Genomic DNA, 26,384 nt, shown 5'->3' with positions numbered 1-26,384 from the left:
CTATTCAGTTTGAAATCTTCCCTTGAATTTTTAAAAATATTTCATGGAAAGGAATAAATTTTAATAAATTCTTAAAAGGGAATATTTTTATGCTCTAACATTTTACTTTAATCTAGAATCTAGATTTTAGTTTAAAACCATTACCCTCTTGAGAGTATATTTGTGAATTTCACAAAATTATAGTTTGACCATACATATCTTAAGACTCAGTATTTTCAACTTATAAAGGAAAGGATACCCTCACTTAAAAAAAAAAAATGAAAAAAATGGCTTAAGTATACAAAGAAATATCCTTTCCAGAAGATTTATAACCAAGATGCTACTTTATTTGTCTCAAATTAGTCCCCATCAGCCATGTTTTATAGCTAAAATATTACTTACATATCTGCTTCCTTTTGTCTAGACTTTTCAGTGACTTTATTTATGACAGAATCAGTAACATTTAGCTTATCTGAAAATTAAAAAATACACAATGTAAACAACATTGAAGACAAAAAGACAACAGTCTGAATAGAATACTTCCTCTCTCTTCCTTATTTTCTAAATATTTTGTTGTATAGAGTATCTTTGAATACTAAAAAAATGTTCATGTTTTCAGAGAGGAGCATGATGCTGTGTCTCTGTAGTGACAAGCACGATGCTGTGTCTCTGAGTACCCCAATAAAAGGTTAAGAATCAATCACATTTGTGTAACAAGTGACAAGCGTTATCACTGTCATCACCACGGCTCCGATTTCTGAGCCACAGAAACTCGGACCCAGGGATCCCCCCCAAAATACTTCACCTGCATATGCTGTATTTCAGACACTTGTTCATACTTTACATGACTAATACAGACAACATAACTGCTTGAATTCCAAGTCTAATTCTAAAAACTTCAAGTTTCATTTTAAATTATAGCTCAATCATGGGCTTTGAGAGATGTGCTAGGTTTATAATGAGTTATCAGTGTCTGTGAGACAAAGATGACCCTGCATTTTTCAAGAGCTGGTGTTTCAAATCAGCATTCAACAGCTCACTAAATGACTGACACCTACACACTGAGTGTCTAGTAAAGCCAAATGTACTTAGGTTCTGTATTCTAGCACAGCTGACTCTTGAACAACATGCGTTTCAATTGCCCAGGCCCACTCACATGCACAATTTTCACAGCAAAGGACTGCACATGTATTTCCTCTTCCTTATGATTTAACATTTTCTTTTCTCTAGTTTCCTTTATTTTAAGAATGAAGTATATAATACATATAACATACAAACTATGCGTCTATCCACTATTTGTGTTATCAGTGAGGCTTCCCGTCACCAGTGGGCTGTTAGTAGTGAAGTTTTTGGGAGGAGTCAAAAGTTATACATGGATTTTCAACTGTATGGAGACAGCATCCCAACTTACACATTCCAGGGTCAGTATATTTTCAAGATCCTACTATTGGATAATCTTACCATAAAATCTAATACAAAACAGACAAAAACTTGAACAGGCACCTGTAACTTTATAATTCTACAACAGAGAAAAAAACAGAACTAAAAAAAATCTAAGCTAAAGTCTCTTCCTGAAGCCAGGCTTTTAAGTCACTGAGTTTTTATCTTCTGTAAACGTTATCAGTCAGCAACACTGAATACTCTCATTTCTTGATTTAACAACATTTTAATAACACTATGGCTTCTGAAGAACTTCCTCAGAGCCCAAATGTATTTTATGAACTCACCTAGATTAATTTTATTCTCAAATTTCCGTAAGACCTTGTCTGCTGGAGTAGACATTTTGGCTGAATTGCAGTTGGAAGTCTGTCGATTTGCCTAGAAGAAATGAGTTTCAGAGTTGAAAGCACTAGTTTTAAATAAAGACCTCGGGGTTCTTTATCACATCTCGTTTTCCTTAGCTCACAGTTAACTATTAAAGCATCAATACTTGAATGAGCACCCCAATAAAAGGTTAAGAATCAATCACATTTGTGTAAGAAATTTTTAAAGACATCTGAAATAGGACAAAATTAGTGGTTAAAGGAGTGTGTACCATCTGACTCTTTTTAACCTCTCTACAATGTATTCCTCATTATTAGAAGTAACAAATTAAAATTAAATGTATTTTTTTGTTTGCTTTATAGATTCAAAATTTGAAAATGCTCATTTATACCCGAAGTGTATAACAAAGAGCTTAGACCAACATGAAACTGGTTCTAAGAATCTCAGTTTGGGTCTACTATCTCAAGAAAGGGAAAGATTAGGTATGAGACTTTCTGGCACTATGCACAAACTTAAGTAATAGCAAAAAGAGAAGAAAAAACCCATAAATAAGAGAATATAGTACAGATAAAAAGCGCCCATAATAACTGCTGACTTAATCCTGCTATCTCAACTTGGAAGTGTGAAGCTGACTTGTTTCTTGTTTGCACAGACCTCTTTAAAGTTTTCTAGTAAATACAATTTTTAAAACATTTCTAAATACAGGTTCACAGTAGAAATCAAAGGTAAAATTTTAATCATGTATAATTCCCAACACCCAAGACAACAGTTAACATTTAAAGACGTATAATTACTTGTATTACTAGCTTTGCTCAAAGGGGTTACACTATTTCAAAGTTGAAATAGCTCAGTGTCTCACCAACAAATCAATGAAGGAGTTACCAAAACAAGACCACAAGTGTGAAATTCATCTGGTTATTTTTAATTGCTAGCATTCTAGTCCACAAAATAGCCTCAACAGTCAAAGAAATATTTTTGGCTTTCTCCCCCCTCCATCTCTTTCAGAAACTGGTATGTTCCAGGAAGATGTACCAGCTAATCCTAGGACTCTGCAAACTCCTAAAACATTAAGTACTTCCAGTTGAGATGAAGACTTTATGTAGTCTGGTAACTCACATTTTGTACATAGCAGAGATGGTAGATCATAAACATGTCATTAATATAGCTTTCCACTGCAACGTATCTTAAAGTCTCATAACATCCCATCAGGGATCCTATGAGGGAAATCAGTCCCTCAGTAATTAATCAAGTTTACTTCCAATGCTTCTGTATAAGCAATACTGGAGGATCATTCTTTTAACATTATTTTTGGCCCAATCCTAGAAGAACTGCTGAGTCAAAGCACTTATTTTATGTTTTAAATACTTTTTCTCATATACCAGTTTATCCTCCAAATAACTGTGCTTATTTACTCAATCAGCAATTATAATTTTGGGTCTTGGTCAGTTTCATAGGGGAAAAAAATGGCATCTCTGCGTATTTAATCTGCACTTCTCTAATTATTAAGCAAGTTGAACTTTTTTCTCCATGCTTCCTAACCATTTGTAGTAAACTGCCTGTTTACATCCTTTCCTGTGCACATTTTAAAGCTCGTCATCATAATTTAAATGACTCTTTTTAAATGTACTCATTATGAAAGGAATCTACATCCAGGAAATTACCAGAAATACGAAAAGGATGAAGAATGAAAATGGTTAAAACCTGGGGCTACAGGGCAACATAACCTGATGGAAATCTTTCAGTTAGTCAATCCGAGAATGACAAAAAGTTCTTTGAAAAAAAGATAACGTAAGCAGTAACAGATGCATAAAATCATTCATAAAATACCTGGGAGTTACTCCTTGCATTTGAGATGCAATTCTTGGTGAGCCTCCCAACTCCATCATCCCAGTCCCAGTCGTCATCATCATCGGACTCCTCCTCCTCCTCCTCCTCCTCCTCCTCCATCTCACCTTCCCCCGTCTTCTCAGACACATTGTGCAGGTCTTCAAACAGAACACCATCTTGTTCTCTGCTGGTCTTCAAGTCAATGCTTTCACTAGAAATAACAATGTTTCAGCATGTTTACACAGACCTCTAGTAGGATCTACACATGTAATTATTTGCGATACAACAGACTAAATCTATACCAATAGATGTAAAAGTTTTCCTTCCAAAGTACTTCCCCATAAACTCAACACCAAGTTGTTTTTCACAGTGCCATTCCCATTGTTTGCTTCTTCTCCTGGTCCTACTAAAGAAGAAATACACCCGGTATGAAACCCACTTTGAAGTTAGGATTTACGCTGTCACTTTCTCTGCTGAACAAACGGACTCTGACCAATACACCAGACCCGCCTCTAGGAAAACCATTCGCGGATATGCCTTAAGAGGGGAGAAAAAGGCTTTTTGACAAAATTTGAGAATAAGTCTAAAGCAGCCTTACCTTGAGCTTAGTGCCACTCCAACAAAAGGAGCTGTATCAAGATCTGGGTCACACAAAGAACTTCAAATCACCCTTGTTCGTGAAGGGAAGGAATGAACAACACAAGCGCCACAAATGAGACTGGGAGTATGCGTGTAATTCAGTATGAGAAGTGGTGAGTCTTGAAACCAGAGAACAGGTCCAGAGTAAAAAGGGAGCACAACCAATGGGGTGTCTTCTTGCCATGGGAAAATTCAGACCAAGTGCTACTGTATCTTCTTAGTTATTCAAGAGAAGCCAGAAGTGTGGATTTTTGCGGCAAATCCTACTTAACTGGTACATTTAATTTTAACAAAACATTGCATACCAAACAAAATATGTGTCCGCAGGTCATAGTCATTAGAGGAACTACCAGTTTTGACCTCTCATGTAGAGAACAAGACAGAACCACATAGAACAGCTGATAATGTGAACTACTAGCTTAAAAAAGTCAGACGAGAGTTTAGTAAATTCAGATGATCAATCCTGATTATTAATTAGTCACAGCTTACAGGGCTCCAAATCTCCATAAATATGGATGGGAAGAAAATAATCATTACACACCTGCTATCTATAGTTGCTATGATTCTGTAAACACAATCCTTTTTTTTTTTTTTTTTTTTTTAAAGATTTTATTTATTTATTTGACAGAGAGAAATCACAAGTAGGCAGAGAGGCAGGCAGAGAGAGAGAGAGGAGGAAGCAGGTTCCCTGCTGAGCAGAGAGCCCGATGCGGGACTCGATCCCAGGACCCTGAGATCATGACCTGAGCCGAAGGCAGCGGCTTAACCACTGAGCCACCCAGGCGCCCCTGTAAACACAATCCTTAATTTGATCCTTTAATTGCCAGTAACCTAGAGTGGCATGTCTAAGTTACACTTCATTTGTACCAGAACTTCTCAACCTTGGCTGGACAATTTTTTCATTCTGGAAGGTCGTTCTGTGCCTCGTAGGATGTTTAAAATCCACTGGTTTATCCTCACAATATCCAGCCATGGTTGGTAAGCCAGTGCACACTCATTACCGTCAACTATTCACCAGCAACACTGGGCTGGGTTTCACCTTTCTACTTCTTCCCTAAAGCCTTATACATGTTTGTCTGGCAACAAAAATCTGCAATTAATTTGAAATAAAATCTTATTTTTCTGGCTAAATCCAATGTAACCTCCCAGTAATGATAATTTGCTCACGGAAGTCTTCCTTAATCCTCATCCGTTTTTCCTCTTTACTAGTTACCCGATTCTAATACAAATATCAATTGTCTAATCCTTTAATGTTTCCCCTCCTACCATGAAAGCCCTGTGTCAATCAGGGTGGTGTTTATCAATGCATCCCTACCCACGAATGTTAGATCTGACACACAGAAAATGATCAACATATATTTACTGAAAAAAATCCCCAACTGATTAATAAAATGTATATGTAAAGAATCCTTACTGTAAACACAAAGTAAAATCGGTACTCTTGGAATTCCAAAGGAACTCTCTATGTTTCATGTAGGAATTATCCTTAATTCCTTTTGCCTCACAGGGTAGCCCACATTCAATACACCAAATCTTATCACTTCTACCTAAAACATAATCCTGTTACCCTATATCTAGCTCCCATCAAGTATGAACTGAATTACTTTTGTCAATTTTTTTTTTTTAAGAGAGAGAGCGTACATGAGTTGGGGTGGGGGGTTGCAGAGGGAGAGGGAGAGACTCTTAAGCAGGGTCCATGCCCAGTGTGGAGCCTGAGCGGGACTCATAACCCTCAGATCATGACCTGAGCTGAAATCAAGAGTCAGATGCTTAACTGAGTACCCAGGCACCCCTACTGTATTAATTTTGAACTGCTTCCATCCATGCCTTCCAAAACCACCCTCTCCATAACAGAGCAATTCTTTTAAGTCATAAGTTATATTATGTCATTCCCCTGCTAAAATCTCTCATATGGCTTTCTATTAATACTTAAATATCCCAACTCCTCAACACTTATAAAGCTCTACACCATCTGGCCCCTTCTCACTTCTACATCGTACCTAGCCATCTTCTCAATCACTTCTGCTGTGCTCTAGGTACAATGGTTTCTAAATCTCCCCTTCACAGCCAAGAGCGATACCAACGTTAAGCCTCTGCACTGTTGTCTTTTGCTGAACGTCTGTTCCTTCTGCTCTGCTTGAGATTAGTTCCTTTTCGTCGTTCAAATCTTGACTTAACTCCCTCCTGACATTGTCGTTAGTCTACCAACTGATTTTAATTATTTACATAGTGTTTTTTTTTTTTTTAAATATCTCTAGGTACTCAATTGTCAGTCCCTCCCAAGTACAAGGTAAAATTCACTGACAGCAGGGACTTAAGTCTTGTTCATCACCATCTCCAACGCTAACGACAGAACCCGGCACACAGTAGGTGCTCAAATATTTCTGAAGGCTGAATAGAGTTAAAGAGCAAAAATCTGTGTTTCCTAACCGCTATCCCGACTGTGCGTGCCCGCGATGCTAATTCTGCCGCAAAGCAGGTTATAAAAGACCCGGCTGGGATGGAGAAAGAAGCGGAACAACTACTGGTCTCCCTCAAAAGCCCAAGCGGGCGGTTGGCGGAGAAGAGAGCAGAATCCCAGCGGAGTCAGTGTCCAACCCGCGCCCACCTGTCGGAGGCATCCGCGTCGTCGAACTGCCCCGGGACCACCCGACTCATCAGCAGCCGCCGGTAGTCCATGACGGAAGCGCGCAAAGCCTCGACGCCCGGGGAGGCCGTCCGCGCAGCGTTGGAACAGGAACCCCACAGGGACAGTCCTACCCGCCGCCCATCAAACCGCCTTTCGGCAGATGCCCGCCTAGCAAACCACTCAGAAGCTCCGAAGCTAAAAGCGAGCGCCACGTGCTAAAAAGGAGATACACCTGCTACGGCAGGAAGCAGGATCTCCCCGACCGGAAACTCCTGCTCAACCGGATGTCTCAGTCCTGCCGGAAGTCCCGCCCTCTACAGCCCCGCGCCGGAGGGCGAGAGGCGGGGACGAGGGCGTGGGAGCCCGGGCGGCTGAGTTCCCCGCGGAGATTGGCTGGCGCAGCGGACTGACGTCACACAGGGTCGTTCCAGCCCGCCTGCCTGTCTTCTGCTAGGTTTTTAAAACGCTGAATACAGTTAAAGAGCATCTCCCATCTCTTCGGTGGGAGAACCCTTCAAGTGTCGGTCTTCCTCGCGCAAAACCGTACGCGGAGGGAGGAAGAACGAAACCGTTACTGCGGATCCAGAAGCCATGGACCCTGGAAGTGAGCACGCTTTTTAGACTTAAGGAGTTTGGTGCATTGTTTTGAGGGGAAAATAGGATAAGTGACTTTAAAAGTTTGTGATGCGACTGAAAAAATTTTAAAACAAAACTAGAATTTGGAGCGGTAACTCCCAATGACTTTTTTTAAACACCCATCTTAAAACAGCGTTAGACTGTCCCGGAATATCTATCCAAATATCTGAATAAATATTTTTAAAGTGTGGCATAAATCTGGTAAGGACAGAATGAAAGTGGAAAGCTTAACTTAAAATGTCAGCTGACAGATGGTGCCATATGAACAAAGTTCTAAAACTGTAATCGGAAGTGGTGATGTAAGAGGTGGAAAGAAAGCATGGGTTAGAAAAAACACTGTTAAAGGAGAGATGGATACGGCTTGGTAACTGGATAGCCCAGATGATGAGGTAGAAGGATACCAAAGGTGTCTCCCAAGTTCTCCAATCCAAGTGCCTGAGAGAATAGTGTCGGTCGGGAAAGTGGGAGAAAACTGATTTACAATGTTGGATTTGATTTAATAATGACATAGTAGTATCAGATTAGTAGTATAATGGAACCCGAGAGTCCTCGGATATTATTTTGAAAATATGTTTTAAGTAATTGAGGGGGCCCTTTATCCTCCTAGGTCTTTTAGGAAATTATTGGATAGTAGCCACATGTGTATTGACGTGTTTTTGTTCAAATCAGTATTTACTACCACACGAAGTGACCATGGTATACTCAAACTGAACATTTTTATTTTTCTAATAAGCTGACAATGGACATTTAAAAATTTAGGAAAAGGGGTATTGCTGCTTCCTTAATGCAAGGAGGGATGGGGGTGGAATCCTTAGTTTGCATATTCTAATAAACATTAAAATTATGTGTTGTTTTTTTTTAAAGAAGCCTTCCATCATTCAACAGTTAGGAACAAAGACTATCAAAAAGTTTGGTCGTCATCTTCAGATCCTGTGCATTTTGAAACGGATGTTTCTCATGAAAAATTAGAAAGCGTGTCAGAAGCAGAGGCCATCAATATCAGCAGTCTTTCTCAAGACTTAACCCACTCACATTCTCCCATCTATATGGAAACCAACAGTACCACTTCAGACTTGCCTCAGGTGTGCATTGCTTATAAGTTCTAGGAGGTACAGATGTATGCAGCTTTCACATTTTTTCCATATGAAAATTTCCTCAAAAATATGGGGAGGGGTACCTGGGTGGCTCAGTGGGTTAAAGCCTCTGCCTTTGGCTCAGGTCATGATCCCAGAGTCCTGGGATGGAGCCCCGCATCAGGCTTTCTGCTCGGTGGGGAGCCTGCTTCCTCCTCTTTCTCTGCCTGCCTCTCTGCCTACTTGTGATCTCTGTCTGTCAAATAAATAAATAAAATCTTTAAAAAAATATGGGGAACAATAAAAGAATTTCCAGTGGAGGCTCAGAGGAGGAGAATACAGGGTTTGGTTTTCCCAGTTCCCTTAGTGTACAAAGAAAGAGAGAATTGTACAAATAATGTTAAAACTGATCCTTTCAAACCTCCATGTGAAGTCTTAAGTGTGCAACCAGGGGACATGGCCATGACAACTAGTGACAGGGGCAAAAAAAGAGTCCAAGGGACCGGACATCTGGTCTAGAGGGTGTTCTAACACATCAGCATGCAAATGATTCAAATGTCATTCCTAATGGCATTGACAAGACGCTACATGTCAATGATTTTCTATCTTAATGAAAATTACAAGTGCCCTTTCTCACAAAATAAAAGGTTAGACTTTCCCAAATCAGTATTTAGTATCAGTATTTAGAACAACTGGATGTTGTTCTAAATGTTCCACAATTATTAGCAAGTATGTAAATAATAGGAGTGAATTAAGTTGTGCCATATGTAATTGACTTTTTATAGTTCTAAAATGGACAAATATTAGCAATTTCATGTGGGCTAACCCATAAATTGGCATAACCTGTCTAAAGGGCTATTTAGTGATAAGAAAACACGTGTTATTTTTCATTCTACCTCAAGGAAGTATGCAAATGAGATACATTCAGAATTACCCTTAATCAATAAACATTAAGGGTGCCTGATTGGCTCAGTCAGAAGAGCGTGTGACTCTTGATCTCGGGGTCGTTAAGTTCAAGCACCAGGTTGGGTGTAGAGATCACTAATCATTTAAAATAAAAAATAAATGAACATTAGAAGCAACCTAATTTTTTTTTTTAATTTGACAGAGAGAGAGATCACAAGTAGGCAGAGAGGCAGGCAGAGACAGAGGGGGAAGCAGGCTCCCTGCTGAGCAGAGAGCCCAATGCAGGGCTCGATCCCAGGACACTGAGATCATGACCTGAGCCGAAGGCAGCGGCTTAATCCACTGAGCCACCCAGGCGCCCCAGAAGCAACCTAAATTTTTATCAGTAGGGGCCTAGTTAAATTATTTCACTGATGTACACCTTACATATGTAAGGTGTAAACCTTAAATATGGTAATACAGATAGAGTTAACCCCTGAACAATGCAGGACTTAGGGGTACTAGCTCCCCTCACAGTCGAAAGGCTTCATGTAACTTGAGGCACCCCAAACCGAAGTACTGACAGCCTACTATTGAATGGAAGCCTTAACAATAATATAAATAGTTCATATATTTCATGTGTTATATTTATTTATATACTGTATTCTTACAATAAAGTAAGCTAGAGGAAAGAAATGTGATTAAGAAAATCATGAGGAGGGGCACCTGGGTGGCTCAGTGGGTTAAAGCCCCTGCCTTTGGCTCAGGTCATGATCCTAGGGTCCTGGGATGGAGCCCCACATCGGGCTCTCTGCTCAGCAGGGAGCCTGCTTCCTCCTCTCTCTCTTTCTCTGCCTGCCTCTTTGCCTACTTGCCATCTCTGTCTATCAAATAAATAAATAAAATCTTAAAAAAAAAAAAAGAAAATCATGAGGAGTGGGGGTGCCTGGGTGGCACAGTTGGTTAATTATCTGACCCAGTTTCAGCTCAGGTCTTGAGAATGGCATCTGCTTAAGACTTTCCCTCTCAGTCTGCCCCTCCCCCCTGTTTGTTTTCTCTCTCTCTCTCTGTCAAATAAACTAATTAATTTAAAAAATCATTAGGATAAAATACATTTACAGCACTATACTGTGTTTCTCCAAAAAAAATCTCTTTATAAGTAGACTTGGCCAGTTCAAACTCATGTTGTTCAAGGAGGAAGTGTATATTTGTTGATATAGAAAAATGATCACATTGCTTCTCACTGGGTTGTGGGATTCTGAGTGGTTTTTTTTTTTTTTACTTTATTTTTAAAAATAATGTTAAAGATTCTTTTTTATAATGATAATTTTATCATATTTCTATTTTAAAAGAAAATTTGGTTATAGTATTATAATCAGGGTCTAACATTATATATCAAATTATAAAGAATGAGTGTCTTAAATTATGTAATGAAGTTCTTTTTCTTGGAATTCACTGAGTATTTTGTTCTTTATAAAAAATTTACAGACTAAAAGAACAAAAGGCCTATTTTAGTTAAAAATAGTATTATCATAGAAGGCTAGAGTTAGAAGTGAGCTCTGAAATTTGACAAGTAGTGGAGTTCCAAGAAATTATGTAAATATAACATCAATACATGTGAATAATGCTATTTTATTTTTCAAGTATATTGTTCTTGGTATTTTAAAAATCTCATTAGCAGGAATGGTCTAAATTAGCAAGAAGTCTAAAAAACGAATTGTTGTAAAATATAACTCAGTTTTTCTTGTACTTGAGGTATATTCAGAAACTGCAACAATGTTATAAAAAGCATGATTGAATAGAGATTTGTAACCAGCTGATGTTAGTAAGAGATACAACTTTTTTTAGAGCATCCTCAGGTCTCACATACTTGATACACTATCCATGATTAAACCAATGCTTTCCTCCAAAGTTCAAAATAAGACTTTCTTTACTATCCTACTTATACTATTAATTTACTTCACAAAACCTTTATGCTAGATAACATTAAGGTAACTTTGAGAATAAGCCCTCTAAGAATTTTTTAGATTTCTATCAATTGGAATCATATTTCAATTCATTACTGGAACCTTGTATCTTCACTATCAAAACCCGAATAACAAGTATACTAGAAGTTGTTTAGCAAACTTCAAAGGATGAAAAGAGATATATACATTATCAAACATCCCTATATTTATAGTAACATGATTTGACTTACCAAAAAAAACAAGATATTAAAATAGCAAGATACTTGCTTAATGTCATTTAACATCATAACCCCATTAGCATGGTTTTACTAAAAAGGAGTTCAGATACACAGTAGGGAAGGGTACCAGAAAGTACATTCTACCCATGCAACAAAAAATACTAACAAGTTACATATCCATGTTCAGAAGAGGCTTATGATATTTATTTGAAATAGTAATATTAGTGCCTTTTTTATTATTAATACAGAATGAAACAAAGAATGCTGAAAGGGAAGTTGAGTCTAAATTCACACTTTGCGAAGAAATGTATGGCACACTAGATGATTGGTTAGGCGGTGAGTATCTCTTTGTTGGCAGTATGCAAACAGAGACACTAAGATTTTGATATGTGTCCTGTGATAACAGCAATAATAGTAATAGTAATAGCCAAGTGCTAAATTATGCTTTAAATGCACGATTACATTTAATCTACAAGCAATCCTATAAAATAGGGCTTTTTTTTCCTTTTTGAATAAGGGTTGTTTTGTCTCTATTTTACAGATGAGAAACCTGAGGCTCAGAGAGTAGCTTGAAAAGTAAAAACCATAAGGAACACATTTGACCCCATTAAAATTTTTTAAAGTTTCTATGTGACCAAATGATAATCAATAAAATAAAAAAACAAGACTCAGACAGATACCTGCAATATGTACATTGTCAAGATTAGTATTCAAGACAAAAACTCCAAAAAGAAAGAGACACATATAACTCAATAGAAAAATAGGCAAAGAATTCATATTAGCTTGCTAGAGCTGCCAAAACAAATCACTACAGCACAGGTGACTTCAACAATGGAAATGTATTTTCTCACAGTTCTAGAGGTAGGAAGTCTAAGATCAAGGTGTTAAAAGAGTTGGTTTACCCTAGACCTCCCAGATAGCCATCTTCTTGTGTTTTTACGTGGCCCTTCCCTGTGCCTCTCTGGTGTCTTTTGTTCCTTTAAGAACACTGGTCATGGGGTGCCTGGGTGGCTCAGTGGGTTAAGCCGCTGCCCTCGGCTCAGGTCATGATCTCAGGGTCCTGGGATCGAGCCCCGCATCGGGCTCTCTGCTCAGCAGGGAGCCTGCTTCCTCCTCTCTCTCTGCCTGCCTCTCTGCCTACTTGTGATCTCTCTCTGTCAAATAAATAAATAAAATCTTTAAAAAAAAAAAAAAAGAACACTGGTCATAATGGATTAGGTCCCCAGTTTTATAACTTTATTCAACCTTAGTTACCTCTTTAAAGGCCCTACCTCCAAGTATATTTACATCCTAAGGTTCTGGGGGGTAAGCTTTCAACAAAATAATTTTGAGGAGATGCAGTGCAGGCCACAACGTGCCTAGCAATAGGCAGATCACAGAAAAGGAAACCTGCATGATTATTAAAAAGACCACAGAATTCCATTTCATACATATCAGTTTAGCATGCCTTGAAGGATGTAGCAGAGCAAAGAAACTTTTCTGCTATTGGTGAAAGTATAAATTGGAATGGCCACTTTGAAGAGTAATTTTGCAATGTCTTGTGAAGTTGAAGATACATATTTTCTATAATCCAGCAATTCCACCCAGAATCTAAACAAAAATTCCTAGTATACATTGAAACTTGTACAGGGATTTTCACTGAAGGGTTGTTTTTAGTAGCAAATAGAAATGAATGTCTAACAAAAAGGAAAGAAAGTGTAATCCTTCAGTCAAATGAACGAGATCTACATGTATTTACATGGCTAAATCTGAAAAGCAAAATTTTAAGTGAAATAAATACCCTTATATGAATATACATATATATATATTTTTTGTATGTAATAGATAGGTTAGAAATATAATTTGATTCTAATTACAGAAAATTTAAAACACAGGAAGTAATAAATATATAGCCACAGTTCACCCAGTGTGCTGCAGGATCTTTTGAAATATTTAGGAAACAGTGATATTGGACATCTGTGGGACCCACAAAATACTACCTTGAGTTCATTATTTCAATGTAAAACCATACTACAGCCCTTTCCATAAAATATCATTTGCAAAGCTGGGTTTTTGGAGGTTGCTACGATAAAAAGCAAGTATTATATGAAAATCAACGTGGAATAGAAAATGAGTGCTGATGTCATCCTATTTGATTCCAAGATTTGAGACGTGGTATCCAATAGTTCATCCAAGTAGTAAGTTCAGTTGTATAAGAATGGTATAATACATTGTGTTTTTCTTTCAGTTTATGTATATTTTCAAGTATCTAGTCAGGGATAATACTTACATTGAGCTTAACTACTTAATATAATGGAACTGTTAGGTATTTCTTTTGGTCTTTTGGTGCTGTGAAAAAACTACTGAGACAGTGAGATGTCACAAAATGAGATATTCTGGGAAGTTGATATGTATTATTTAAGGAACATGGGAAAGTAGAAAAATAAGTTCATCTGTAGTTGTCTCTGGGGAGGGGGGAAGGAGGGAATTAAGATAGAAGGGAGACATCATTAATTTTGTAACACTTTATTTCTTTCCACTTTATTTGCTTCTGAGTTTTGAAAACTTATTAAGTCTGGATAATTTATCATATTGAGAAACAGCATAGCGTAGCATTTAGAAATAGTATTCTAGATGGCTAAAATCAACAACACAGGAAACAGATGTTGGCAAGGAGGCAGAGAAAGGGGAACCCTCTTACACTGTTGGTGGGAATGCAAGCTGGTGCAGCCACTCTGGAAAACGGTATGGAGATTCCTCAAAAAGTTAAAAATAAAACTACCCTACAACCCAGAAATTGCACTTCTAGGTATTTATACAAAGGATACAAAAGTACTGATTCAAAGGGGCACATGTACCCAATGTTCATAGCAGCAATGTCCACAATAGCCAAATTATGGTAAGAGCCTAGATGTCCATCGACAGATAAATAGGTAAAGAAGATGTGGTATGTAAATACCCTGGAGTGTTACTCTGCCATCAAGAAAAATGAAACCTTGCCCCTTGAAACAATGTGGATGGAGCTAGAGGGTATTATGCTAAGTGAATTAAGTTAGAGGAAGACAAATACATGATTTCACTTATATGCGGAATTTAAGAAACAAAACATGAACATAGGGGAAGGGAAGGAAATAAAAGATAAAAACAGAGAGGGAGGCAAACCATAAGAGACTATAGTTGGGGAAAAAACAGGGTTGCTGGAGGGGTGGTGTGGGTGATGGGCGCTAAGGAAAGCACTTGTTGGGACGAGCACTGGGTACTGTGTGTAAGTGATGAATCACTAAATCTACCCCTGAAACTAATACTACACGATACGTTAACTAACTTCATGAGAGACTGTGGACTCTGCGGAACTAACTGAGGGTTTTGAAGGGGCGGGGAGTGGGGAGTTGGGTGAGCCTGGTGGTGGGTATTATGGAGGGCACGTATTGCATGCAGCACTGGGTGTGGTGCACAAACAATGAATTCTTGAACACTGAAAAGAAATTTTAAAAATAAATGAATAAATTTAGGAAAATAAAAAGAAAAGAAACAGTATTCCAGAATTGCGGCTGTACTGCTTATCTACTCTGTGACGTTAGGCAAGGAAGTGACTTAATATCTCTTATGTCTCAGTTTCCTTATCTGTACAACAGGGATGCTAAGTTCATGGGATTGTTGTGAGATAAAACAAGTTTATATGTGTTTGTTATTATTCTATTGTGCTTGTGTATTCTTTGGAAACATAACCAAAACTTTTTAAAATTACAGTATAACAAAAGAATTTTGAAGATACCTTAGGGTTTGTTGCAGTGGTATTTGACCAGAATCACTGGAACAAGCTTTTTTGTAGCAGTCATATGAGAACTTCCAGCCCCCATGGAAAAGTAGTTCTGTTTTGTTTGCTAGCACAGAATCATGCTGAAATCCACTCAATAAAAAATGCTGAAATTAATGTAATTTTAAATAGATTCCAGCAGTTTCATAAATGTAAATATAACTGTTAACATATAAGTTTACAGTCAGCTAATTCTTATTTCCATCTTTCTCTTTCTAATGAGATGTCAGCATTGGAAATGATTCACAGAACCTACTAACTCAGCCAGCCGACATTTCCTCCTTCAGGCAATTTGAACCCTTTTGCAAATTTCATCTCAGAGAAGCACTTAATAATGGAATGATAATATCTCAAAATCCAACAGAAAGCTTACCTTACACAGAGAAACCAGAAAGGCAAAGTTGTGTGTGTAATTGTGCAAAAGACACCAATGTGAAGGAAAATTTATTTAAGGAAGAAAATCCAGTGGGAACTAGCACCTCCACAAATGAAGACCAGCTTGCTCACGAGTGTGTCAGACAACCTTCTAGAAGCCCACCTCTAGTCCACAGCAGTGAAGAAACACTGAAATTCAGGGAAATGTCACTGCCTAAAAGTGCTCACATGGAGTCTAGTCAACCTCAAAGCTTCCTATATGAGGAGAATGTGCACAGAGATGTTGAAAAACCATTTTATCAAGATAATAGCTTTAACCTCTTTGATCTGAGAACTAATTATACAACAGAGGAGGTAAGATTTTTGATGGTATAATTTGTAGAGTGTTAAAATATGTGCTTTCCATATTATGCAGTATAATCTGAGACTTGAAGTACTGCTAGATAATTAATCACAAGGGACATTGCTTCTCTGGGAAGATGTCTTCTGAGATCTGAATCAATTTAGAAACAAAATTTCGCAAATAAAATCAAGTCCATATTGGAAATTTAGCTCTACCAAATGATAATCTCCTTGAGGATCAGTATGTCTTGCTCATACTTTTTTGTATCTTAGCATCTACATAGTGCCTTGAATATAATAGGCTTTTATGTTTGGTGAATCAAATTGACTGGAATTCAGTTTATAGAAAGGAAGAGGTTGAAAAGAAGGAGAGTGATATTAGGTCATTTGACAAGAAAACCTTAAAATTTTTCTGAGGAGGGATTTCTGTGACAAGCACAAAATAGTAATTTTTCTACCCAAGTGAAAATATTAATTTGTTTTTTGACCTATTCTTTCCCAACACACATGTAGTGTCCTGAGAACTCTGAAGATGCCAATAGTATAAATTCTACATACTCTGAAAATTTTTAAAAGGTAACAATTTTAAGGGCACCTGGGTGCCTCAGTCATTAATCGGCTGCCTTCAGTTCAGGTCATGATCCCAGCATCCTGGGATCAAGTCTCTCATCAGGCTCCCAGCTCGGTGGGACGCTTGCTTCTCCCTCTCCCACCCCCCTGTTTGTGTTCCCTCTCTCACCATGTCTCTCTCTGTCAAATAAATAAATAAAATCTTAAAAAAAAAAAAGTAACAATTTTAAGAATTGGTATGGGCAAATAGGTATAATCCTAGAATAGCAAAAATAGTACCTTTTTATTTTAAGTCTGATGAGAAAAGCTATGACTATTATGTTTCATTTGCAAGTATGAACTGTTTTTTTGTTCATTTATTTGGAAGCAGTATGTAAAAGAGAACTTTATTTCCCTGTATTGATTCTGGAAAAAGACATTTTAAAAATCTGTTTAATTAGTGTTTCTCAAGATTGCTCTTTCCTATTTCCGCTGCATTTAGTTATTTCTTCAGCCAATAAATTCTTTCAGGTATCTATTATGTGCTAGGCCCTGTGCTATGTGTTCGTTAATTGTTTTAAAAAAAATGTGGTTTTGTCCTCATAACATAACAGCTTACTAGAGGAAACTCACATTAATCATAAAAGTAAATATAAACTTTCATCTATGGTAAGTGCTATGAATAGTAATATAAAGTGTATGTAAAGTTTGTGTGTGTTATATAATATTATATATAAACTTCAAACTGTAAGTGTGGTAAATGCTATGAATAAAATGATGGGAATCTTACTGTTCCTAAGGTAGTGGTAATTGAACTTGGCTCTGAAGGATGAGTTAGGTGTTAAAAGAGTTCGATGGGTAGGATTAGCATTCCATGCAGAAGTAACATGTGGCTTCAGGGAGCATGGCACCCCCTGGACCTGGCATGAGCCCAGTGTTTTGGGATCGAAGGTGGCAGATAGTAGATGAGGATGGACAGGTAGCAGGGGTCAGGCATCAAGACCAGACATGAGCATCTTGTAGGCCTCGGTACGGATAGTTACCTTTATCCCAGAACAATGGTAAACCATTAAAATACAGGGATCCAGTATCTCTAAATTCTAGAAAGTTACACAGCCCACCCCTGGAGATACCTTTTACAGGGTTTTATTTTATTTTTTAAGATTTTATATATGTGTGTATGTATGTATTTCTTTATTTATTTGGCAGAGAGAGGGAGAGAGAGAGCATAAGCATGGAGAGCAGCAGAAGCAGAAGGAGAAGCAGACTCCCCACTGAGCAGAGAGCCCAAAATGGGGCTTGATCCCAGGACCCTGGGATCATGACTTGAGCTGAAGGCAGATGCTTCACCAACTGAACCACCCAGGCACCCCCTTTTATAGGGTTTTAAATATCATACTCATTAGAACATTTTCTTACTATCACTTATTATCCTTTGAAAAAGCCCCCAAAACCTGTACTGTGGGAGAAAATCAATCACGAGGCATGTTCATCTGACATTCTTACATTCACAGGAGTCATAGCAATGAGATAATGATTTCATGAGCAGCAAAAGAAGTCTTCATTCAAAAGAGGCATCACAGACTCTAGGGTAATTGATAAATTTCTTTGAATTCATTTGAAGTTAAAGAAAGTACCTCACATGTGTTCAGAAAAGTTGGTATCAAAGCTGAGTTTTTCTTCCGAAAAAGTAAATGTGATACATACCTCTATCATATAACTACTGTTTGTGCTCTTCTGTGCTCTTGGGTGCTACATATGCATGTAGCAGTTACTACTTAAGAATGTCTGTTAAGTAGTTATTATTATTGGGGGCGCCTGGGTGGCTCAGTTGTTAAGTGTCTGCCTTCAGCTCCGGTCATGATTCCGGGATTCTGGGATGGAGTCCTGCATTGGGCTCCCTGCTTGGGGGGAAGCCTGCTTCTCCCTCTCCCACTCCCCTGCTTTTGTTCCCTCTCTCACTATTTCTCTGTGTCAAATAAATAAATAAAATCTTAGGGGAAAAAAAAAGTAGGTGTTATTTTATTAGAAGAAGACATTATCACTGCTTTTTTATGACTGAGGTTTTAACTTTTATAACTAAACTAGAGGCTTAGGATTCAAAGCCAGTTATATTTGATATCAAAACTCATGATCTTTATACTCTTTTTCACACTCGTTTACTCTAATTTATAGATCTCAGTGTCTTCGAGAGGAATACAGACCTTTGGGGATATTCCTGAGATGCCAGTCTGTCACCATAAGGAGGTCGCTGTGGAGGGAATGGACAGGCCACGGATGGGCTCACCTTGGTCTCCTGCAAGCAGTACTTGGGGTCGTGGATCATCTCCAGATGAAGGCAAGATGCCTGACACAAAGCAGAGCTTGGAAAGCTTACAACTTCCAGAAGAGGATATGGCTTTAAATGAAGTCTTACAGAAATTACAGCACACTAACAAACAGCAACAAACTCGGATCCAAGACCTGCAGAGTAGCAACAAGTATTTAGAGAAGAAGGTCAAAGAACTACAGAAGCAGACTACCAAACAGCAGGTGTTCATGGACATCATAAATGAGCTGAAGGCCAAGGTGGAAGAATTAATTGAAGACAAATACAGAGTGATGCTAGAGAAGAATGACACGGACAAGACACTGAAGAATTTGCACGAGGTCTTAGCTCAAACCCAAAAGCATCTTCAGGAAGCTGGGCATGAAAAGGAAACCTTAAAGCTGGAGCTTAAGAAGATCAAGGGCAATTACATTCACCTACAGGAAAGGTACATGACTGAAATGCAACAGGAAGATGAAACCGTCAGTCAGTGCCTAAAGATGGACAGAACCCTAAGGGAGAAAGAAGAGGAGGTGGAGAAACTGAAGCAACTCAAGGGGGAGCTGGAAAAGGCCACCACCTCCACTCTGGACTTGCTGAGAAGGGAAAAGAAGGCCCAAGAACAAGAGTTCCAGTCTTTACAGGAGGAATTTCAGAAGCATGAGGAGGAACACCTGGAAGAAAGACAGAAACTGAAAGCAACACTCAAAAAACTGCACACTCAAGTTCATCATTTGCAGTTCGTATCTGAAAACGAGAAGGCAAAGAACGCCCAACTCCAGCAGCAGGTCAACGAACTAAAACAGGAAAATGCAAGGTTTCGGCAGCAGGTGGTGAGGAGCCAGGAGCCAAACGATGCCCCTGGGTTTGACACGGCCTGGTTAACGGAGCACTCTGGAGAAGCGATCGAGGCCGATATCAAAAAGGTACCAGCACAGATTCGGAATTTCGAGCGCAGAATTTCATGAGTTGCTGGCAGTCTGCTGATGCACATTTAGACACTGCACTCACATTTGTTGGTAGAAAGAATTATTAACGAGAAAAAGAGAGAATGGAAAATGCACCACAGGTGTACAGAAGCTTCTGCGGTTCTTGGGTACCCAGATAAAGAAGAGCCATTTCTGGCCTATTGTGATTATTTTGGTAGAGGTGAAAGTTAATGTGGGAATTTTCTGGGTACCTGTGATCAATCATCTGAAGCATCCCTTGAGAAAGGATCTTCTAGGTGGGGATCTCGGTGTTTTCATGCCACATCTGCCTAAAAATGAAACTAAATAATGCAATTACATAGTTGGCTTACAAGGTCAAACAAACCAATATTATATCACGTGTTAATTTTGTGACATTATAAACTTGGTGATTGAGATGTAATTGACATATAAAGTTAGTTTCAGGTGTGTAGCATGATTTGATATTTGTATATGTTGCAAAATGATGACCACAATAAGTCAAGTTAACATATGTTTAAAAAACCAGCCTGGTTGGGGTGCCTGGGTGGCTCAGTGGGTTAAGCCTCTGCCTTCGGCTCAGGTTATGATCTCAGGGTCCTGGGATTGAGCCCCATGTTGGGCTCTCTGCTCATCTGGGAGCCTGCTTCCCCCTCTCTCTCTCTGCCTGCCTCTCTGCTTACTCATGATCTTTCTCTCTCTGTCAAATAAATAAATAAAATCTTAAAAAAAAAAAAAAAAACAGCCTGAAAGCCTCATATCAGTAGGTTTGGAGAGGATATAATATTGTATTCTCCGCAGTTCAGATGGCTTTTTTGGAAGATGAGATCTTTTTCACAAGCCAGAGAATATCTATTGTTTTTATACTATTATAGTTTTGTAGGCCTGTTTTAAATTATTTACAGTTTAACCTTATTAATTCTGACTACTTAGAAAGAGGGCTAATCTTAACTAGAAAAATGTATGTTTATTTTAAAACTCTTAATAACAAGTTCAGCTGATTGTGTTCCCTTGAGAATGTCCTTGGAGGGCTTTTTTTCAGGAATCCTTAATTAGTATAAGTACTATTTGCAAGTAAATAGTTCTGTTATTTTTTAATGATTCTCAGGAAAATATTGTTCTCTTCTGTTTAAAGAATTCTCTCTGTAATCTTTTCTCCAGAGAGAAATTAGGGTTATCTAAGCCAATGCTCCTCAAACTTTAGCATTCATCAGCCTTACCTGTGAAAATGCAGATTTCTGGGGCCTGCCTCAGGGTTTCTGATTCAGTAGGTGTGCCATGGGGCCCAAGAATGCATGTTTCGTTGTGGGTTTTTTTTTTTTTTAAGATTTTATTTATTTATTTATCAGAGAGAAAGAGCACAGGCAGGCAGAGTGGCAGCAGAGGCAGAGGGAAAAGCAGGCTCCCCACCAACCAAGGAGCCTGATGTGGGACTCAGTCCCAAGACTCTGATATCATAACCTGAGCCAAAGGCAGCCGCTTAACCAACTGAGCCACCCAGACATCCCAAGAATGCATGTTTCTAACAGATCCTGAGTCTCCCCAGTGTGCTGGGCCAAGGGTCACACTTTTGAGAACCACCAACCTAAGCAGAAATGACCTTAAGTCATCTTAAGAGTCTGTATTTTGTCTTCCAAAATAGCTGCTAACCAAATCCTGATAAATTTAGTATTGGTTAACTCTGAATGAATTAGCACAACAGTATAGAAGTTTATCACAGTACATTATTTTTTTGGCGCTTTCTTTAAAAAAAAAGAAAGTTCTTTGTTTTATCTTGACAAAATCAATTTCTTTAATAGCCCCAAATCATCCTTACTCTGCTTTTCGTTTTACTTTTATGAACTCTAGGTATGTTTTCTCAAAAGTGTGGCCTGGTATATCTATGAGGTCAAAGTATTTTCATAGTAATAGGAAGAATTTGTGAGCTGCTACTCTCATTTTCAAAAGTGCTTCCAGTGGAATTTTCTAGAAACTGAATGTCATTCATTGCTTTTATGTCTGACCAATGTATGAAGCAGATGTGAGGATTTTACTGTTTCTATGAAGTCAGCATTATAGATATTTACAAAAATATAAAAAGTAAAACTCTTTTCATGAATTTTTTCTTTTGGAAAATGTGGTAATTTGATATTAAAATTGTTATTTATATTATACAAGGGATTTATTGTTATTTGAAGGGATTAGTAAGCAAATTTTTAAATGTTCTCAGTTGAAATATCTAATACAATAAATATTGGTAGGTATGACCCACATAAACAAAAGCCTTTTAGGATTCTTAAAATTTTTGAATCTATAAAGGGGTCCTGAGAATCCAAAGTTTGAGAACCACAGCTCAGAGTTTGTTTGTTTTTTTAACATTTATCTATACAAATTTAAATTTGAGTGCCACGTTTTTAGGGCTGCTCAGAGGTTTTGGGGTTTCCCCCATTTTTTTAAGTTTTTTTTAAAATTTAAATTCAATAATTACCATGTAATGTATTATTTATTTCATGGATACAGGACAGTGCTTCATCAGTCTTATATAACACCCAGTGCTCATTACACCATGTGTTCTCCTTAATGTCCATCACCCAGTTACCCCATCCCCCCAACCCATTCCCTTCCAACAACCCTTTGCATCTATGATTGAGAGTCTCTTATGGTTTGTCTCCTTCTCTGATTTTGTCTTGTTTCATTTTTTCCTCTCTTCTCCTATGATCCTCTGCCTTGTTTCTTAAATTCCATATATCAGTGAGATCATATGATAATTGTCTTTCTCTGATTGACTTATTTCTCTTAGCATAATACTCTCTAGTTCCATCCATGTCATTGCAAATGGCAAGATTTCATTTTTTGATAGCTGCGTAATATTCCAGTGTGTGTGTATGTGTGTGTGTGTGTGTGTGTGTGTACACACCACATCTGATTTATCCATCTGTCAGTGGACATCAGGGCTCCTTCTATAGTTTGGCTATTATGGACTTTGCTGCTATAAACATTGGGGTGCATACACCCCTTTGGATCACTTCATTCCTATCTTTAGGATAAATATCCAGTAGTGCAGTTGCTGGGTGACAGGGTATCTCTATTTTCAACTTTTTGAGGAACCTCCATACTGTTTTCCAGAGTGGCTGTACCATGTTGCATTCCCACCAACAGTGTAGGAGGGCTTCCCTTTCTCTGCAACCTCAGGAACACCTGTCATTTCCTGATTTGTTAATTTTAGCCATTCTGACTGGTGTGAGTGGTATCTCACTATGGTTTTGATTGTATTTCCCTGATGCCAAGTGATGTTGAACAATTATTCATGTGTCTGTTGGCCATTTGTATGTCTTCTTTGAAGAAATGTCTGTTCATGTCTTCTGCCCATTTCTTGATTAGGTTATTCTTTGGGAGTTGAGTTTGGTAAGTTTGGTTGCCTTTGGGGTTTTTTCTTTTTCTTTTTTACTCTTTCCTTTGCTGCACAAAAGCTTTTTATCTTGATGAAGTTCCAATAATGCCTATGTTTCTCTGGTCTTTGGAGATGTGTCTAGCAAGAAGTTGCTGTGCCCAGGGTCAAAGAGGTTGCTGTCTGAGTTCTTCTCAAGAATTTTGATGGATTCCTCTCTCACATTTAGGTCTTCCATTCATTTTGACTCTATTTTTGTATATGGTGTAAGGAAATGGTTTAGTTTCATTCTTTTGCATGTGGCTATCCAATTTTCCCAACACCATTTGTTGAAGAGACTTTTTTTTTTCCCACTGGATATTCTTTCCTGCTTTGTTGATGATTAGTTGACCATAGAGTTGAATGTCTATTTCAGAGTTCTCTGTTCTGTTCTATGCATCTATGTGTCTGTTTTTGTGCCAGTACCATGCTGTCTTGATGATTACAGCTTTGTAATAGAGCTTGAAGTCTGAAATTGTCACACCACTAGCTTTGATTTTCTCTTTCCTATGGCTATTTGGGGTCTCTTCTGGTTCCATACAAATTTTAGGATTATTTGTTCCAACTCTGTGAAAAAAAGATAATGGTATTTTGATAGGAATTGCATTGAATGTGTAGGTTGCTCTAGGTTGCATAGACATTTTCACAATATTTGTTCTTCTAACTCATGAGCATGGAACATTTTTCCATTTATTTGCATCTTCCTTAATTTCTTTCATGAGTATTCTATTGTTTTCTGAGTATAGGTCCTTTGCCTCTTCGATTGGATTTATTCCTGGGTATCTTATGGTTTTGGGTGCAATTGTAAATGGGACTGACTCCTTGATTTGTCTTTCTTCTGCTTAATTGTTGGTGTATAGAAATGCAACTGATTTCTGTGCATTTATTTTATATCCTGTCACTTTACTGAATTCCTGTATGAGTTCTAGAAATTTTGGGGTGGTGTCTTTTGGGTTTTCCACATAGAGTATCATGTCATCTGCAAAGAGGGAGAGTATGACTTCTTCTTTGCCAATCCAGATGCCTTTTATTTCTTCTTGTTTGCTGATTTCTGAGGCTAGGATTTCTAGTACTGTGTTGAACAGCAGTGGTTACCGTGGATAGCCCTGCTGTGTTACTGACCTTAGGGGAAAGCCGTCCATTTTTCCCCGTTGAGAATGATATTCACTGTGGGTTTTTCATAGGTGGCTATTATGATATTGAAGTTTGTACCCTCCATCCCTATACTGTGAAGAGTTTTAATCAAGAAAGGATGCTGTCTTTGTCAAATGCTTTTTATGAATCTGTTGAGAGAATCATATGGTTCTTGTCCTTTCTTTTATTTATGTATTGTATCACATTAATTGATTTGCAATTGTTGAACCAACCTTGCAGCCCAAGAATAAATCCCACTTGGTCAGGGTGAATAATCTTCTTAAGGTAGTGTTGGATCCTCTTGGCTAGTTATTTTGGTGAGAATTTTACATCCATGTTCATCAGGGACATTGGTCTGTAATTCTCCTTTTTGGTTGTCTTTGTCTGGCTTTAAGATCAAGGTAATGCTGGCCTCATAGAATGAGTTTGAAAGTTTTCCTTCTATTTTGATTTTTTGAAACAGCTTCAGAAGAATAGGTATTAATTCTTCTTTAAATGTTTGGTAAAATTCCTCTGGGAAGCCATCTGGCCCTGGGCTCTTATTTGTTGGGATATTTTTGATTACTGCTTCAATTTCCTTGCTGGTTATGGGTCTGTTCAGGTTTTCTATTTCGTCTTGGTTTAGTTTTGATAGTTTATATGTCTCTAGGAATGCATTCCTTTCTTCCAGATTACCCAATTTGTTGGCATAAAGTTGCTTATAATATGGTATTATAATTGTACTTCTTCAATGTTGGTTGTGATCTCCTCTTTTATTCATGATTTTATTAATTTGGGGCCTTTCTATTTTCTTTTTGATAAGTCTGGCCAGGGGTTTATCAATCTTATTAATTCTTTCAAAGAACCAGATCCTAGTTTCATTGATCTGTTCTACTGTTTTTGTTTTGGGTTTCTACTTCATTGATTCCTGCTCTAATCTTTATTATTTCTCTTCTCCTGCTAGGTTTAGACTTCATTTGCTGTTCTTTCTCCAGCTCCTTTAGATGTCAGGATATGCTGTGCAATTTGAGACCTTTCTCTTGAGAAAGGCCTGTAGTGCTATATACTCCCCTCTTAGGACAGCCTTTGCTGTATGTGTTTTCATTTTCATTTGTTTATCTGAATTTTTTAAATTCTTTTATTTCCTGGTTGAGCATTCATTCTTTAGTAGGATGCTCTTTAGCCTCCATGTATTTAAGTTCTTTCCAACTCTTCTCTTGTAATTGAGTTCCAGTTTCAAAGCATTGTGGTCTGAAAATATGCAGGGAATGATCCCAGTCTTTTGGTACCAGTTGAGACCTGATTTGTGACCCAGGATGTGATCTGTTCTGGAGAATGTTCCATGTGCACTTGAGAAAAATGTGTATTCTGTTGCTTTGGGATGTAATGTTCTGAATATATCTGTGATGGCCATCTGGTCCAGTGTGTCATTTATTACCTTTATTTCCTTGTTGATCTCTTGCTTAGATGATCTGTCCATTTCAATGAGAGGGGGGTGTTAACATCCCCTACTATTATTGTATTATTGTCAATGAGTTTCTTTGATTTTGTTATTAATTGGTCTACATAATTGGCTGCTCCCATGTTAGGGGCATAGATATTTACAATTATTAGATCTTCATGTTGAAAAGACACTTCAGTTATGATATGGTGTCCTTCCTCATCTCTTATTACAGTCTTTGACTTAAAATCTAGTTTTTCTGATATAAGGATTTCCATCCAGCTTTCTTTTGATGTCCATTAACATGATAAATCGTTTTCCACCCCCTTCCTTCCAACCTGAAGGTGTCTTTGGGTCTAAAATGAGCCTCTTGTAATTAGCCTATCAATGGGTCTTGCTTTTTTATCTGATACCCTGTGTCTTTTGATTAGGGCATTTAGCCCATTTACATTCAGAGTAACTATTGAAAGATGTGAATTTAGTGCCATTG

The 26,384-nt window shown here is 37.9% G+C and overlaps 2 protein-coding genes across 13 annotated transcripts in view; one reads left to right on the top strand and one right to left on the bottom strand.

Moving 5' to 3' along the window:
• Window positions 1-7,108, bottom strand: part of RIOK1 (RIO kinase 1) — a 28,108-nt gene extending 21,000 nt beyond the window's left edge. The window contains exons 1-4 of the mRNA XM_059179209.1: window positions 6,818-7,108; window positions 3,571-3,781; window positions 1,707-1,797; window positions 382-451 (exon numbers count right to left, since the gene is read on the bottom strand). Of these exons, the coding sequence (XP_059035192.1) occupies window positions 382-451; window positions 1,707-1,797; window positions 3,571-3,781; window positions 6,818-6,888 (443 nt within the window). The 5' untranslated portion in view covers window positions 6,889-7,108. The remainder of the gene's footprint in view (window positions 1-381; window positions 452-1,706; window positions 1,798-3,570; window positions 3,782-6,817) is intronic.
• A 71-nt stretch (window positions 7,109-7,179) lies between these two features.
• Window positions 7,180-26,384, top strand: part of CAGE1 (cancer antigen 1) — a 46,691-nt gene continuing 27,486 nt past the window's right edge. For 11 of the 12 annotated variants that reach the window (XM_059179202.1, XM_059179205.1, XM_059179203.1 and 8 more), the window contains exons 1-5: window positions 7,180-7,442; window positions 8,339-8,556; window positions 11,866-11,953; window positions 15,637-16,142; window positions 18,855-19,913. In XM_059179202.1, coding sequence (XP_059035185.1) covers window positions 7,430-7,442; window positions 8,339-8,556; window positions 11,866-11,953; window positions 15,637-16,142; window positions 18,855-19,913 — 1,884 coding nt within the window. In that variant the 5' untranslated portion in view covers window positions 7,180-7,429. Of the gene's footprint in view, window positions 7,443-8,338; window positions 8,557-11,865; window positions 11,954-15,636; window positions 16,143-18,854; window positions 19,914-26,384 lie in introns of those variants that run through there. The other variant, XM_059179207.1, reaches the window with a different exon arrangement.

This window comes from Mustela lutreola, chromosome 6, assembly GCF_030435805.1.
Source record: "Mustela lutreola isolate mMusLut2 chromosome 6, mMusLut2.pri, whole genome shotgun sequence".
In the NCBI taxonomy this organism is placed as follows: Eukaryota; Metazoa; Chordata; class Mammalia; order Carnivora; family Mustelidae; genus Mustela; species Mustela lutreola.
The sequence above is the reverse complement of the archived record's forward strand: the minus strand, read 5'-3'. Positions and strand labels throughout refer to the sequence as shown.